The sequence below is a fragment of the Eutrigla gurnardus genome, assembly GCF_963514095.1.
Source record: "Eutrigla gurnardus genome assembly, chromosome: 15".
In the NCBI taxonomy this organism is placed as follows: domain Eukaryota; kingdom Metazoa; phylum Chordata; class Actinopteri; order Perciformes; family Triglidae; genus Eutrigla; species Eutrigla gurnardus.
The window spans coordinates 8,278,599-8,293,309 of NC_139938.1; the positions used below are offsets into that span (position 1 = coordinate 8,278,599).

The 14,711-nt window shown below is 45.1% G+C and overlaps 1 protein-coding gene across 1 annotated transcript in view; it reads left to right on the forward strand.

Annotated features, from left to right (window-relative positions):
* auts2a (activator of transcription and developmental regulator AUTS2 a) overlaps nt 1–14,711 on the forward strand; it is a 305,216-nt gene that overhangs the window by 203,404 nt on the left and 87,101 nt on the right. The window contains 1 exon segment of the mRNA XM_084028332.1: nt 1,042–1,071. Coding sequence (XP_083884458.1) covers nt 1,042–1,071 — 30 coding nt within the window.

The window sequence follows — 14,711 nt, forward strand, 5'->3', positions numbered from 1 at the left end:
AAATGGGGGATGGAATGTTGTGGGTGGTGGAGAGAGAGAAACGGAGAGCAGGGAAACGTCTGAGGAGTGTTTGCCCAGTGCGTTTATTGCCTCTGCATAATTTATGAGCTGCTGGAGCTGACCATCATGGCAGCGTGCCGCGGGCGGCCCCTGGGGCCGTGTGGGACAGGCCTGTAAATTGGATGCTGTGCTCCTGCTGAGCTCGCAAGGCCCCGTTTTATACCGTCCAGCCTCAGAAACAGAGCAACCACCAGGCCAGCCACCCACCTTTGAGCTCTGCAAGGCTCCAGATCAGCACAAAACAAGAGATGGAAGCAAAAAGAAAAACAGCAGAGCCTTCTGTCGCTCACTCCCTGGCCTGTCAATCATTTCACCCCCTTCCTTCACTCCCTCCCTACTTTAATCGACACCCACCAACCCCTCCCTGTGCTCCCGGTCCCCCCGCCCACACACACACACACACACACACACACACACACACACAGTGCCAACCCCTGCCCATATTCCCCCCCAGTGCCTTCTTCATTACCGACTCCACTGCTTCTCTGCACCTCAGCCATATGCACAGCGTTGAGGGCCGCCAGTCACCCAGCATCACACTAATTAGTTGATAAAGTATTAAGTGGACCTTGAAATTGAAATTGGAAAGAAAAAATGAAATCCAACCACTTTCTTCCTCCCTCCACTGCAAAGTTTCCTTCCTTCTCTTGTCACTTCTCCGTTCCCAGCCTCCAGCAGGAACATGGCATTGTTATTCCGGTGGCGCTCGGCGTTTGCAGCTCCATCTGAATTTCACGTGGGTTTCAATGTTAACAAGGGCACGGCGGCTTGTGAGGAATTAGCTTGGTTCCACATGCGGATGCTAATGAAGTGATCTGATGATATTCAGACACTGAATATTAGTATGTGATAAGTTTGCCATTAAAGAGCTGGTATGCTGATATGTCATTTGCAAAGGTACAGATTATTGCAACCATGTGTGTTACAATGGAACCAGAGCCAGCACTGAATTTTCAGCTTTCTCTCTCTTTTTCTTTGCAGTGCGACACCGAGAGTGACCAAGACGACAAGGTAAGCCTGCCATTCACTGTCATTGTTCATATAGTATTAAATGGGCTCGGATCATTTCAGAAACCGTTTTAATTGGTTTTCAATAACATTTAAATGTTAGACTTTCTTTAAGGCTGAGAATTAAATGTAATTAGAATTAAACATCCTGTTAATAACTAGGAGAAAGCCTTAATTAACTGCACATTAATTATAAATGACTTAATGATGTGCAAAATCTAAATCAAACTGTTCCGGGGTTTTAGGATTTAGATGACATTTAAATGAGACTGCTGTGACAGCTCAGGCTGAGGGTTCAGGCTTCCTTTCGCTTAAAGCTCAGTTCTAAGTATATGAAGTATTAAGTGCAGTAGTAGTTGCACTCCTCCCACTGCAACACCTCCTACTGTCCAGATGCTGTGGTGTTATACCGTCCAATGTTTGCTGGGAATTTCATGGTTTAGTTTTCTCAATTTCTTTAAAGATTTTCACGAGAAATGGTCTGATTCGTTTTCTGGAGCTAACTAAGGTTTTTTCCAGAACATGATTCTGCTTGAGTAATTGACTGGGTGATAAAGTGTGTTGATTTGAAAGTAGAACGTGTGGGCTGATGCTGGCCTTGAGGGAAGGTTCACTTAGATTGCTAGTTTTGGTCATTTTAAGGCTGTAGAAGCACACAGCAGATAGCTTAACCTCTACTACTGGGACGTTTTAACGTGCAAATACTATACATTCATTCCAAATGATTAATGAGCAAAAGAAAGTGGAGCAAGAAAATATTTCTTTTGGCAAAAAAGTGCATTCAAACAGCGTATTCCTGGCAGAGCTGAACCTGTGGAGGAGATGGTTAGAAGCGTCTAATGCTGGATGCTCCATTATTTTCATTCTCTGCTGTCTCTTGAAGGTGTCAGGTTATGCCTGATTCGCCCCAATTACTTTTTTTGCCACTTTAACAAGGCTGACATATATTTTCCTTTTGACAAGATCAATTTCTCAAACTTGCAGAGGAGATGGGTAAAAATAGATGGATAGATTTTATATAATAAAACATCATAACTGCCAAGCCTTATTATGGTCATGTAGGTAAAAGATGAATAATTACTGAGCTGGAGAGGCGGTATTGTGAAAAAAATCTCAGAATGTCTTTGCTCCTGCAGTGTTCTTAGCGAGAAAGGTCCTGAAATATATATATATATATATATACCGGTATATATACACACACACACACGTTTGTTTTATTTTCTTTTTGTGTTCTTTTATGAACATATTGCTGACATCAGTATGCATTGTACTTTATACTTCATGTCTTTTATGTATATTCATTGCAAAAATTAGTGAAACGAAACCAAATGGAGTCGTCCAGCAGTGAGGAAGATTTTGTTCTTGAAAGAAGAAAAATAAAATATTGGGTCCATCCGATCCTGAGGAAGCATCAAGGACCAGGAGTGTTTCACCTGCTGAACATCTGTCCTGATCGGATGTCGGTGGTCCAGTTTGCTGCACTGCTAACAGGAACCGCACATCAAAAACCACCAATCCCTGTGATCCAGTTGACCCTGAACAGCGTCTTAGTACGACCCCCGATCCCAAGCTGCTCTGCAATCGCTCGCCGTTAGCCTGTTTGTCATACGGTGCCTTGCTTTAGCGACGAGGTGGATGTGCTCGTCTGATATTTGGGATGTTTGTAGCTCTACGCTGGCTCTGAGTGGTCAAACAACTCTAAACGCTTTTTGACGGACAATCAAACCTTTTCCGAAAACGTTTGTGACAGACGGACGAAAAAAACGGACTCAGTGTGCAAAGGGCTGGATGTATCTACAAGTCTTTTTTAGTATGGAGAGCAGCTCCAGTTTTGATTTGCAGTTATTCCCCGTTTAGCGTACCTCATAGATTCTCAGAGCAGCCATATCATCCAATAACTTCTAACCAGAGATCTAGATCCACTCTAATGATTTAGTAATGCCATTTGCTTGTGGTGTTTAGACTGTGCAGCAAATTGAGTCATTACTCAGTGTTGTCGATTTAAATTGCTCCTGTCTCGGTGGCAATTCCTTTTTGTTTCAGGAAGAGAGAGAGAGCATGGTAAGCTGTAATCTGGCCCCCAGTGACTGTATTAATTCACCCTGGCTCACGTTACGCTCCTGATGAACAGCGCCGACTACAACTTCCTGTCATTGATTAATTGTGTGTGAAAGTAACAGAGGAGTGAATTAGTAAATAGGGGACCCCTATGACAGGGGCTGACTCATGTGTTCTTCCTCAGTGTGAGGGAGTAATTGGAGCTCCCACTCTAACACTTTTACCCCCCCCCCCCCTCAGTCCACGTCACCTCTGCCACTATCTGCACCTGCCAGGCGCCGGGCACGCTACGCCCACCGCCGCTGTTGTCATTTGCATTCTGCGGGCAGCGCGGTCTGCTTTACAACACGGCAGCGGAGAAGGACGCGGGAGAGCAGAGTCATTTTAATGGGTCAAATGTATTCAGATGAGGACAAACGTGGCTTATTTGGTTCCCCTTCAAAAGCAGGAAATGGAAAAAGTGTTCCCAGGAGAAATCATGTTCTGCCTGGAGTAGAAGGCCTCTGCCGTGTCGGCGGGAGCTGCCAGACTCTGATAAGAGGCAGCTATTCGCATCCATCTCGGAGTGTGTGTGTGTGTGTGTGTGTGTGTGTGTGTGCACCCAGTCCTGCTCGTGTGTGAGTGTGTTGGAAACTGTCAGAGCGTTTGCTCATTATAAAGTGACCTGTGGGACGGGCCCTCGCCAACATGACATGTTAATGGCATAGCGGGAGACAGGTAGGGGGCAGGCTCACTGCAGTCGCTCCTCACACAACACAGGTATTATTAGCTCTATGCATTATCATTAGCATCTCTGCTAAAACCTGTATTACCAGCAGTCCTGCTGTCTCTCTGTCAGCATCACAGCTCAGATTATGAGTAGGGGAAGGTGATTATTTCTTCCTGATATATTTACTGTATGTGAAAAGTGTGGTTCTCTATTTACACGAAAACACAAAGAATGTTTGTGTGCCTCGCTATTGACAGCTCATTTCATTCTTATTATGTTGTTAGGGTAAATGGGATGATCTGCCTCCTTTTCATCCTATACTGCACACAGAGGAGTTACATGGTCTCGAAATTGGCAGAAAAAGATACAAGAAAAACCTCTTCAAGCCCTTCAGACGAAGATGTCCACCTTCGTCTGTCACAGTCGTGCAGCGAGGCCCTTCTTCCACTCCTGCAAGCCAGACAGTAATCAAAATACCCTCATGCTCAACACTCTTACCCATGTTGATCCTTTGGTGGATCCAGGCAGGATCAGGCGGTCTTTATTAGGTCCAGGAAGGACCCAGTTAAGATGCTCTGCTTTACTGGCAGGAAGGCACACTGAAAGAGCTCCACAGCCTCAGGTGTCTTTCATGTGCATCCACCGAAGCTCCAAAACATTTCCTCGTTTCATGGTGAAGTTATCACCAACAGGTCTCACCATCGGAGGCATTTAGAGGAGCTGTGAAACAATCCGTTAGCCTTGAGATGTGAGCTTTTAAAAACCTCTCTGATCAGATAAATACTTCAGAAAACGCATGCACTGAAACATTCACTCAACATTTTTTCATTTGAATCTGGATTTCTGCAACCCGTCTTAGCCGTCTTTGTGATATTGTCGAGAGCGCTGGGGTTCACACTCTGTCTGGACTCGCTAATGCTTAAGTGATTTTTTTGCTTGTAAGTGGCACCTTGAAACTGCCAGTCAAACAGTTTTGTATGAATATCTGCGAGTGCTCAAGTGCTTTTTCCAGCTTAACTGTTCATCAGTCCTGTTACTTAGGCCTTTTGTGATGAAAATGACTCCCAAGTTGTAATCTGCAAGACTTTATCACGCTGTCGCTCTTTTATTTCTCATTCCCTTGCCTCGGGGCTTTTTTTTTTATAGAGACCACACCTTTTCTAAATGTTATTTACTCGCTCTATCAGCAGCCACAAGCTGTAAATGCCATTTTGGAAACGCTTTGCGTCTTATTAATGGCCATGCGACGGAGTGCTGTAATTTGCTGTGCTTTCCTCTTATTGAAGGCGAGGGATCTAAATGGGTGCTTTAGAGCAGCCGAGAGAACCTGTTTGTCCTTGACATAAAATAAAGATCCGAACTGGTAATATATTTGCTGTTTCTCTTCCTTTATTGTGTTGCTGTGTTTGCCCTCAGGCAATTACAGCAGAAGAGTCGAGTTTCTCAATCACTCGGCAACGCTGTACATAAAACCATTTTATATCCTCCTCCCACCGCCCCCCGCCCCCTCCCCCTCCCGCTTCCCACTGCAGTGGGAAGGATGAGTAATAAAAAGGAGAGAGCAACTTGTCAGCGTTAAAAGATTATGTGTTTTGCCCCCTCCAAAGGAAGAGAGTAGTGTTTACAGGCTTGAGTGGGTGCTCGCTAGGCCGAGGCTGAGGCTGATTGCACTAGAGTACCCTGTCAGCCAGTGATTTGTCATGTACTTTATCATCCTTGTCACTCTGCAGAGCGTTGTCATAGGTAACGTTCCCGCCTGCCCCCCTCCCCCCTCTGTGCTTTGTATCCAGCCAGTGTAGGAAATTTGTATTTACTTTGGGGGAGTGTAATTTGTTCCTCATGGATAATATGACCCTTAGCGGAGCCGGATCACGGGTTAGTTGAAGTGATATTTTCCGGTAATGGTAGTCGTACATCATGGCTGTCAGGCCGGGTTAGGAGGCGAGCACATTACAGCTCCATTTTAGCACTGCAGGCATCTGGGATTATTTTCCATAACCAAGTATGACATGACCGCTCTGCGGAGTGCATTAAATTTTTACTAGCTTTTTTCCCTCCCCCCGGCAACTTCTGTGGCTTTTCCCCCGGTCTGAGTCTCGGTGCTGCCACAGTGATGGATACCCCCGGAGTCCCAGTAGCCCTGGCCAAGGTTAGCGGGTGTCACAGACCTACACCGCTCCCCTCCATCCAATAACCGGCAAATCCCTGCTCCCTCTGTGGCGCGTGCACACGGGCCCACGGCTCACCGCTGCAGCCGCCCCGAGCCTCCACACACACACACACACACACACACACACACACACACACACACACACACACACACTCACAGAGATGTAAAGAAAAGGAACAGGCATATTCCCCTTTGACGAGTGAACAAGTTCTCTGGGATGTGAAAGGCAAAAAAGAAAATGATTACACCTCAAGGTTTGTCCCCTCAAGCAGTTTTCGCCAAAGACACAGTCAGTATGGACACTAAATACATTAAGTAACTCCACATTCACTGCCATGAATACAGATCATTCTACACATCTTAATGGCTGATACTGCTGTTGATTGCTTTCCCCCTCTTCCCTCTTCTCCCCCTTTCTGATTCCTCTCTCCTTGGCAGCAAGGTCAGCAGTGTAAATGCCACCTCTTGCCATTGACAAATGGCCGCTCCCCTGTCTGATAATCAGTAGGGTCTCAGAGGTGGACTAGCAGGCGGAGCTCATTAGGGTGCCACAGATGAGAAATTAATGTGGAGATTTCAGGCCTGGCCGAGAGCCGGGCTGATGGGCTCTGGGTGGGGGGAGGGGGTGGGAGGATGGATGGACCCTGTCTGATGGATGGCCAGGTCAGCAGGCAGCAACACTCCCTCGACAGTCCCACACACACACACAAACACACACACACCCACACGCCTGTCCTCCCACTGCAACCTCCCGTTCTCCTCCCCCATCTCTCAACCTCCCTCGTAGTGCAGCTCATCCCGCCCCTCCGCCCAGCAGTACAGTAATGACGCTGTGGAGTATAAGGCCACCGGAGAGGAGGTCAGAGGAGACACGTTTCACCTTTTGACTGACAAGCTGGTAATTAAATGGAAGCGGCCTAATTGATGCAAATTTTCATATTCCATATTTTCCTTCTGAAATAAGTTGTGATGGTGAAGATGTCGGCCTATCAATACACTAATTTAAATTGCCTGTCTGTGATATTCACCTGTATCACATTGTTTTGGGCTCTTCAACATTTGGTTTGTGTTCAGGAAGCACAGCCGGCGTTGCATTGGTGGAGCCTTGAGGGGCTGTGGTGTGTTGAACTGAGAGTGAGCAGACGTGCTCGTCTCTGGGGCTCTGACCCTCCTCTGTCCTCCTCTACACCCGCTGTGACCCATTTACAGTAGCCAGCTCCAGCCTGCAACCTGTCATTGTCCCAGCAGGTAATTCCTCATTCTGTCACAGCACATCCCCACTTACAGCGTAACACTCACAGCCCCAGACGTGGACAGTGTCAACACACAGGCTTGGGCAGTACAGTATACAAGGGGTTTTTGGAAATCCTTACATCGCCCTGAATACAGATGCTATGCTTTCTATAATATGAGTGATTTGATATACTGTTGTTCACAGTACGTGCCACCAGAGTGTGTTTCTATAGTGTAACAAGCAGCTAAGCTCAGAAAGATGGCAACTCAGTCTCCACTTTTGTTGCCTTAAAAAGCTGATAGTTAACAGTACGGATGCCTGTTTTGGTTCATTTTGCTTTAAAAAAAAACCCTATTGATCAGGTTATATGTGCTTGTGCAGCCATCGATAAGCTGTTTCCAGTCAGCTGATATTCATTCTAAATAGTTTGAACATCTGAACACCTCCATTAAGATATAGATGTAAATGAACCTATAGACAGACTTGCGTAACTGGTTTTTAAAATGTCCTTAAACATTGACATTCCTGGTTTATAGTCACATGTTCAACTTCCAGTCTGCCACCATCCGCTGTGGTCAGTCCACTGTGTCCGTAGTATGGTACCCACTGTGTGTGTGGTCGAGAGAGGAATTTTAAATCCTCAGTAACATTATAGCTGTGAGTGTAGCAGTGCGGTGTTGTCATATATATATATATATATATATATATATATATATATATATATATATGTATATTGTATACCCCGGAGAAATGTCAGGAAGGTATGAAAAAACAGATACGGCCCAAACCTATCAGCAGGTCATTAATGTAGTTTTTCTACTATCCGTTTACTGTTTAAGCCTTTAAAGTTCATGATGTTTAAACTGAAATTGCAGAATGGAAGAAAGGTTCTTAAATGCCCAAAGTAAACCCATTCCAAGCATGCTTGGATATGACAAACATGTTTAATTTCCTATCATAAAAGCTGCCCAGCTTTCTGGACCTATTTGTATCCTTGTGTCAACACATCTCACTCAGTGATTAGTGTCTGTACTTCTGTTCAGCATTTCAGCATTTAAAAAAAAAAAAGGTCACTGACAAAACTATGAGTACAATTATCATATCTGGGGATTTAAATCACCTTTTTGCCAAAGTGAATCAACTCTCTCCTGGTCAGTGCTTCTCAGCATCTGATCCCGATACACCGGATTCGGTTCTCAGGGAACTTCAACGTGAACCCATCAGAGTCAGTTTTAGACAGTCAGAGCAGCTGATGTACATAGTAGAGTGCAAGAAAGACTTTCACCCAGGAGACAGCTGTTTGTGTCTCGTGTGAAACCAGTCTCAATGTTGACTTATTAAACAAAGTTTTGTTACGTAATTATGTAGCCGAATTAACAGCAGCTCCATAACAAACAAACGTACTTCTTCAATCCCGTCCTGCACTCTTTCACCATCAGCTCAGCCAATTTCATCAATTTGCATTAAACTCACTATTTACACAATTGCTTACTTTGGCATTGAATCTGCATGCAGCAACGGTTTGAAAGGGTGTCTACAGTTTAAAATGCATCTGTTCTGTATTTATGAGACTTTCCCAGGCACCTCTGTTAACTTGTGTAAATGTGTCAACTAACTGGTGTGGTAAATGTGTTGATCTGTTAAATATTTGTTGAATGGTCAAATGACGCCAAGTCATGGACGTTGTGTTTGAAATATTTGGACCCATGCTGATTACATTGACAGTGGCGTGATTATGTTTTGGTTAAGATTCAGGCCCTCAAATGCACCTTCATTCAAAAGCATGTGGAATGCAATTGAAACCTATTGTGCATCCACAAAAGGCCCCGCTATTGCTTTTTAGATTGCCTTCTGATGCTTTCTTATCGCTTTCGGCACGGCACTTTTCATGTCGAGACACAGGATTGCAGAAGGTTGACTCTTACATTGAGACGTGATATTATACAAACCCTAATGTGTTACACTTGCCTCTAGAGTGCTCAACCTCACCATTCATTTATGGCCAACAATAAAAGGTAATAATGCACACCTTTGAATAGGACAAGGTTGCCAAGTCCTTGAAATTGAATGGGGGGGAAAAAAACTGTTGCAGCAGTGAATCATGTTTCAAAGGCAATGATTCAATTCCCAGCACAAGCTGAGAACACAGGGAATGGAAAATAATTCAATCAGCAACAAAAACCATAAATATGCTGTTTGACTGAGATGTTCACTCTTGTGGAGGAAAAGAAAAATCCATTTTCATCTTTCCTGACCTGGAAAAGAAAAATGTTTCAGGCAAATTGTGTACATATATCAAAGACTTCATGAGATTGGCCACATACAGAGAGGCTTTGGAGTGGAAACAAAACCACACTTAAAGAAGTCTTAAGTCTTGTATATATCGAAGTAAAGTGGCAGATTTTTCCACAGTTGAACTTGCGCACGCCTGATTTAACAGTTCGTCTCTTTGCAGTGAGACTCCTTCATCAGTAGGATGTAGACGGCCTGGCGTATTATTCTTGGTAACTGATTAAACTACTTTCACAGTCGTCTGTTAAGCACATCATTAGCTCTCCCCATATTTCTAATAATGTCACTAATGTTGTTTTTAGCTGCACTGCTAGAATCCGCCCAATATCAAAGCCAAATTTAACACCCGTGCTGCCAAACAAGTTGAGTCAAACTAAACTGCATACATTTTTAATGCAATTGTCGTGCGCGTTAATGAACTTACGCCACGTGGTGCCATTTGTCAGGTGCAATGACAGAAACAAGTGGAGGGCTGCTGGTACTGTGTATGGAGAACCCTCGGGGTCATGTTAGGCTGGTGGATTTGTGGCCGATCAAGAGTGAGCAGCGCCCCGGCTCCTCGGGTGTCTGTCCTCATCTCTATTTATGAGGTGGTGTTGCCAGTTACCGGTCTTTAATAATGCATGGGGTAAGACCTTGGGTTCAAACCAGTGTCTCTGGAAACAGGCCGCTTATGGAAAAAAAAAAATTGGTTGTTGTTATGCAGAAAGCCTTTCGCTCTGCCTATCTCTTTTCTCTCACGCTCTCTCTCTTTATCCCTCGCTGTCTCTGGATCTGCCTTCTCTCCCTGCTGAGAGTGAGTTCTCCGACACACCAAGGTTAAACTATCTCGCCGCGCTCGGCGGATGTCAGTCAATGCCCGGCTCACCTGCACATAAACCCCCCCCAGCAACTGGGCCAGCGACTCTCACACCGACCCTCTGCCCCCTCGTTGCCCTTTTGTCAAGCCGATGATTTCTGCAGGCTACTTGCTCCAGAATTGACTGGCTGCTGGCTCTCTGTCTTTGCACTCTCCACAGCAACCTCAGCTCACCCACAGAAAATGACTTTAATCCCTGCAGCCACGGCAGGATTTCTCTATCTGCGATTTGTCAAAAGGCAGAAGCAAAGCCACTGCACTCAACACTAAGACTGTAAATGATATGAATTTTAAAGTTTTGCTGATTGTAATGCAGTCTGTGGAGGAGATAACGTACTAAAACTTTGTACACATATACTATTTTGTGGATTTGGTGTTCGAGCGTCACTGTGTACGTCTACCTCAACTGAACAACACACCAAGACTTTGTGGCATAAATCAACTTTTGGATTGACTAAAATAGTCTTCCAGGGTTTGGCTAGCAATATTGGCACTCATAGACATAAGATAGATTATTATAGACCACAGAAATGTATAATAACTGCTGTAGAGGAGCATATCCCTAATCTCCTGCTGTGTAAACCACCAGAGACAGTGAGTCACGACAGAAGAGCATCCTAAATGAGGGAAATGGAGAACAGGCCTGTCAGAATGACAATACTGTCCCAGCATGCATGGCGGCAGCCACAAACAATCCTAATGACATCAGGGGCTCTGAGGAGGGGCTGTACACTGGGCTCAGGCCGGTCCCCCACCCCACCCACACACACACACACACACACTCTTCCCTTACAACCGCCAGCACCACCACACTGCTTGTTAGAGTCAGTGTAATTAGGTGGCTGAGCTTGTTGCAAGTAGCCCAGGTCACAGAGGCATGTCCAACCCTTGTCCTGATTGCTCCTCGGAGAATTATTGACAAAACACAAGGAGCATTGCATGTTGGGCTCTAATTATGTGTACAAGACATAGACAGCCCCGGGGAAATTAAATGAAATTCCCCAGCTTGATGGGTCCTCCACACTCATGGGATCCATTCTGTTTCTTATTAAGCTCAGCCATTGTCTGGCTTTATGAGGCTGCTGTGTGCAGCTCGGCACCAGCTAAATGCCTTTAAGTGTCTCTCATGTCACAGTGGCAATACATCAATGACTCATGGTGGAAAATTGCTTGTCGATTGTGATCTACGCTGAAAAGAGTGTAAGCAGTAAAGCTGCAAATACATTTAACTAATGCTCACTAATATTGTAAAGAGAGAGTGTGAAATGGAACACCTGCATGCTGTTTTAATGTGTAATCAGTTTCTTGACAGTGCAGCTCGGCCCGGACACCTCCAAACACCTCTGCTCTAATTCCCCTGGCCCAGATACTGGACAGGAATTGATAGTCTCCTGCTTGTGCAAATGAAGTGATAAGGGGTCTCACCCAGATTACACAAGGCCTAAGTGGCGCTGAGAAAGCTTATGGAGATGAATGAATTCATGAGGCCGCCTGACAGATTCTTAAGAAGCAATGTAATAAGGGATAAATCAAACGGCTACCATTTTGCCTCCGAATGATTTCAAATTAAAGCGTAGGGAGATGGCAGACCTCCCGGGAGCGGGTGAACTTAAGTATAGAACTGTGGCTGACCTTTATGTATATTTCTCTGTCATTAGAACGCCCTGATGGCTAATGTACAAAAAGGCTGCATAAGCAGTAAATACTCCATTCCTTTTGATTCAGCGCAGTGGGGTGTTCGCTGGCTTTGAATTTTTCTGACTGTGGGGTCTGGCCCAATCCCAGAGCCTTGCCAACGCATCATTCCATTCATACCACCATTAAATATGGAACATGTTAGTTCAGGGTCTAGGATCATCCAGGACTCAGGTATAAACTGAGACTGAGGGTTCCATTAAGTATCCAAAATACCTTTCTTTGGTCCAAAGAGTTCTACAAGGATTGTTGAAATCATGGCTCCTTCCACTCACACCCCCAACACTGTGGTTGTGACCTATGACCGTTGTGGGCTTGGCCCTTTAGGATCTGCCCGATGTGGTTCTGACTCCAAGCTTATCTGTTAAACTGATGTTGCCTTCCCAACAACTTGGATGTTGACCGTTTTCCCAGTTGAGACTTCGAACTTTCCACCAAACCTAAACAAAAAGCATGGTTTCTTTGGGAAGTTTACACACAATGAACAGTCAGCTATTTTTTTGTAGTGCCAAATTATGCAGAGAAGATCATTTTCAGAGATTGTTTACCGTAACCAGAACAGGTTTTACTATTTGATATGGTGTATTATTTATATAGTAAACGTTGATGTCTTTTAGTTAGTGGTTCGAATGTGCATGTGGTATACATTATAGACACAGCTCGAGGGACCACACAGACACAGGTTGATCGATACACAACAACACTTCATTTTTAACGTTTTACAGACACCGTTCCCACAATTCCATTGTCAACGCGCTGCTCTTCCTCTCTCTTACCGTGAAGCATATATATTGTTGTTAATTGCTCAAGCCAATCACTCAGGTCAGCTGCAGCTGCATCAGTCAGCTGATGCTGCACCACGCCCATCTCCACAGTGCACAAATTCCAACCGAGTGGTCTTCTGTTGTGCTTTTTTTCTAGTAGGACCTCTGAAGTTGTGTGGAAGTCATCATTAAACCATAGTTAGATCTGTGAGATATAAAAGGGAACATAAAAGGGTTGTTGGGTGAACTCCCTGGATGGGTTCTTCTTGGCAGCCTTATGGTCTTCTCTGACCAAACGCAATTAAAACCTGTAGATACCTGTAGTGTTTGTTGAGCAACATTGTATGGCTCTATTCATGGAGGACACAATTAGATCAGATCTTCCGCTGCAATACTCTGGAAAACAATGTTGCCTGTTTTGATTTTGTGCAAAAAAAAACAATGAGTCAACGATTGCTGTCCAAGCGTCAGACCAACAACAGCCTTAATGAAACCGGATTCATATGCATAAAAATGTCATCTCATTGATATGACTCGCATCACAACAACACGTAGCTCTCTGGTCAATTAAGCATGGGGCAGAGCGAGCGTTGTGTCAGCCCCTTCCAACCGCTCCCACATGCCCCGTGGCTATGGAGACAGCTCACTAGTACAGTGAGCACACGCGCTCTGGAAATGTTACCAGCACCGTCAATCGGAGAATAATTGGCAGAAGATGCAGATGTGCTGGCTGCCATGCTCCGAGGCCAGAGAAAAGAATGCGTTTGGAATGGCAAGTGGAGGTGAGTCACACTGACACTGCTGGCATTAATGATCGTTCTGCTTGGCACGGCCACACAGCCGGGTGAGAGTGACGGGGAGAGTGTGAGCGTGCACGCTCACGTGAGGCTGGCGCTCGTCGGCTTGGTTACCTTGCAATATTTTGCATCTGGAGTCGCAGCCCAGACACCAATTTCATGATGCTAATCAGCGCCAGGCATCATCCAGTCCACGTCTACCCTCCCTTCGCCCAATCTGCCTCCTCATCTTCACACGTAGAAATGTGCCACGACGAGCACACGCCTGCCAGGCATAAAGTTCTAAATAACAAAGCAAAAGACATGTGCCCTTTGGGTGGTGAGATAGCTCATTACCTATGAGCGACCTTCCATCTGCACTCATGGCTGCTCTGGGAGCCATTATGATTATGATGGAAATCTCACAAGCCATTACTGGGAGACAGCACAGGGCTCACTGCAGACACACTAATGGACTCATTTGTAATTGGGAGAGAGGGAAATGACTCTGTGAGCTAGCGGTGGCTTTGTTTGATGGAGTATGGAGGAGCGCATCCTCCATATGACAAATGGAACGGGGTTTGTTGTCCATGGGAACTAAAGCGTTGTGCTTCCTTGATCACTGCACACATGCTCACGCACATACACTATTACACACACCGTCCTCCCTTTCTCGTGTCCGGCAGTGGCTTGAATCCCAGGAGCCTGTTTATGTTCTCTTTTGATGGGGGGTTGGGCTTTAGGGCTTGATGATCAATCTGTGGAACCCACAGGACGTGTAGGGCACATTTCTGAGAGGTAATAATAGTGTTGAAATGGACTGGTTGGGTCACCTCCTAAATCTTGGGAATAATAGTGAAACAAGTTAATCCCTGAACGCCTCGTAACTTGTAAGCATCCGGCGAGTTCTCTGTGGCTAAACATGAAATCCATGTTGATTCACTCTCGCTGTAGAGCGTTCTTCACTCCATCATTCACCTCTTTTCTTCACTTTATTTCAGCAACATTTGGGAAGTTGGCTGCTGAGGTTTATTTCCTATTTTCCATTATTAATTATCTGAGATTTAGCCTGTTTTCTATTTGCAT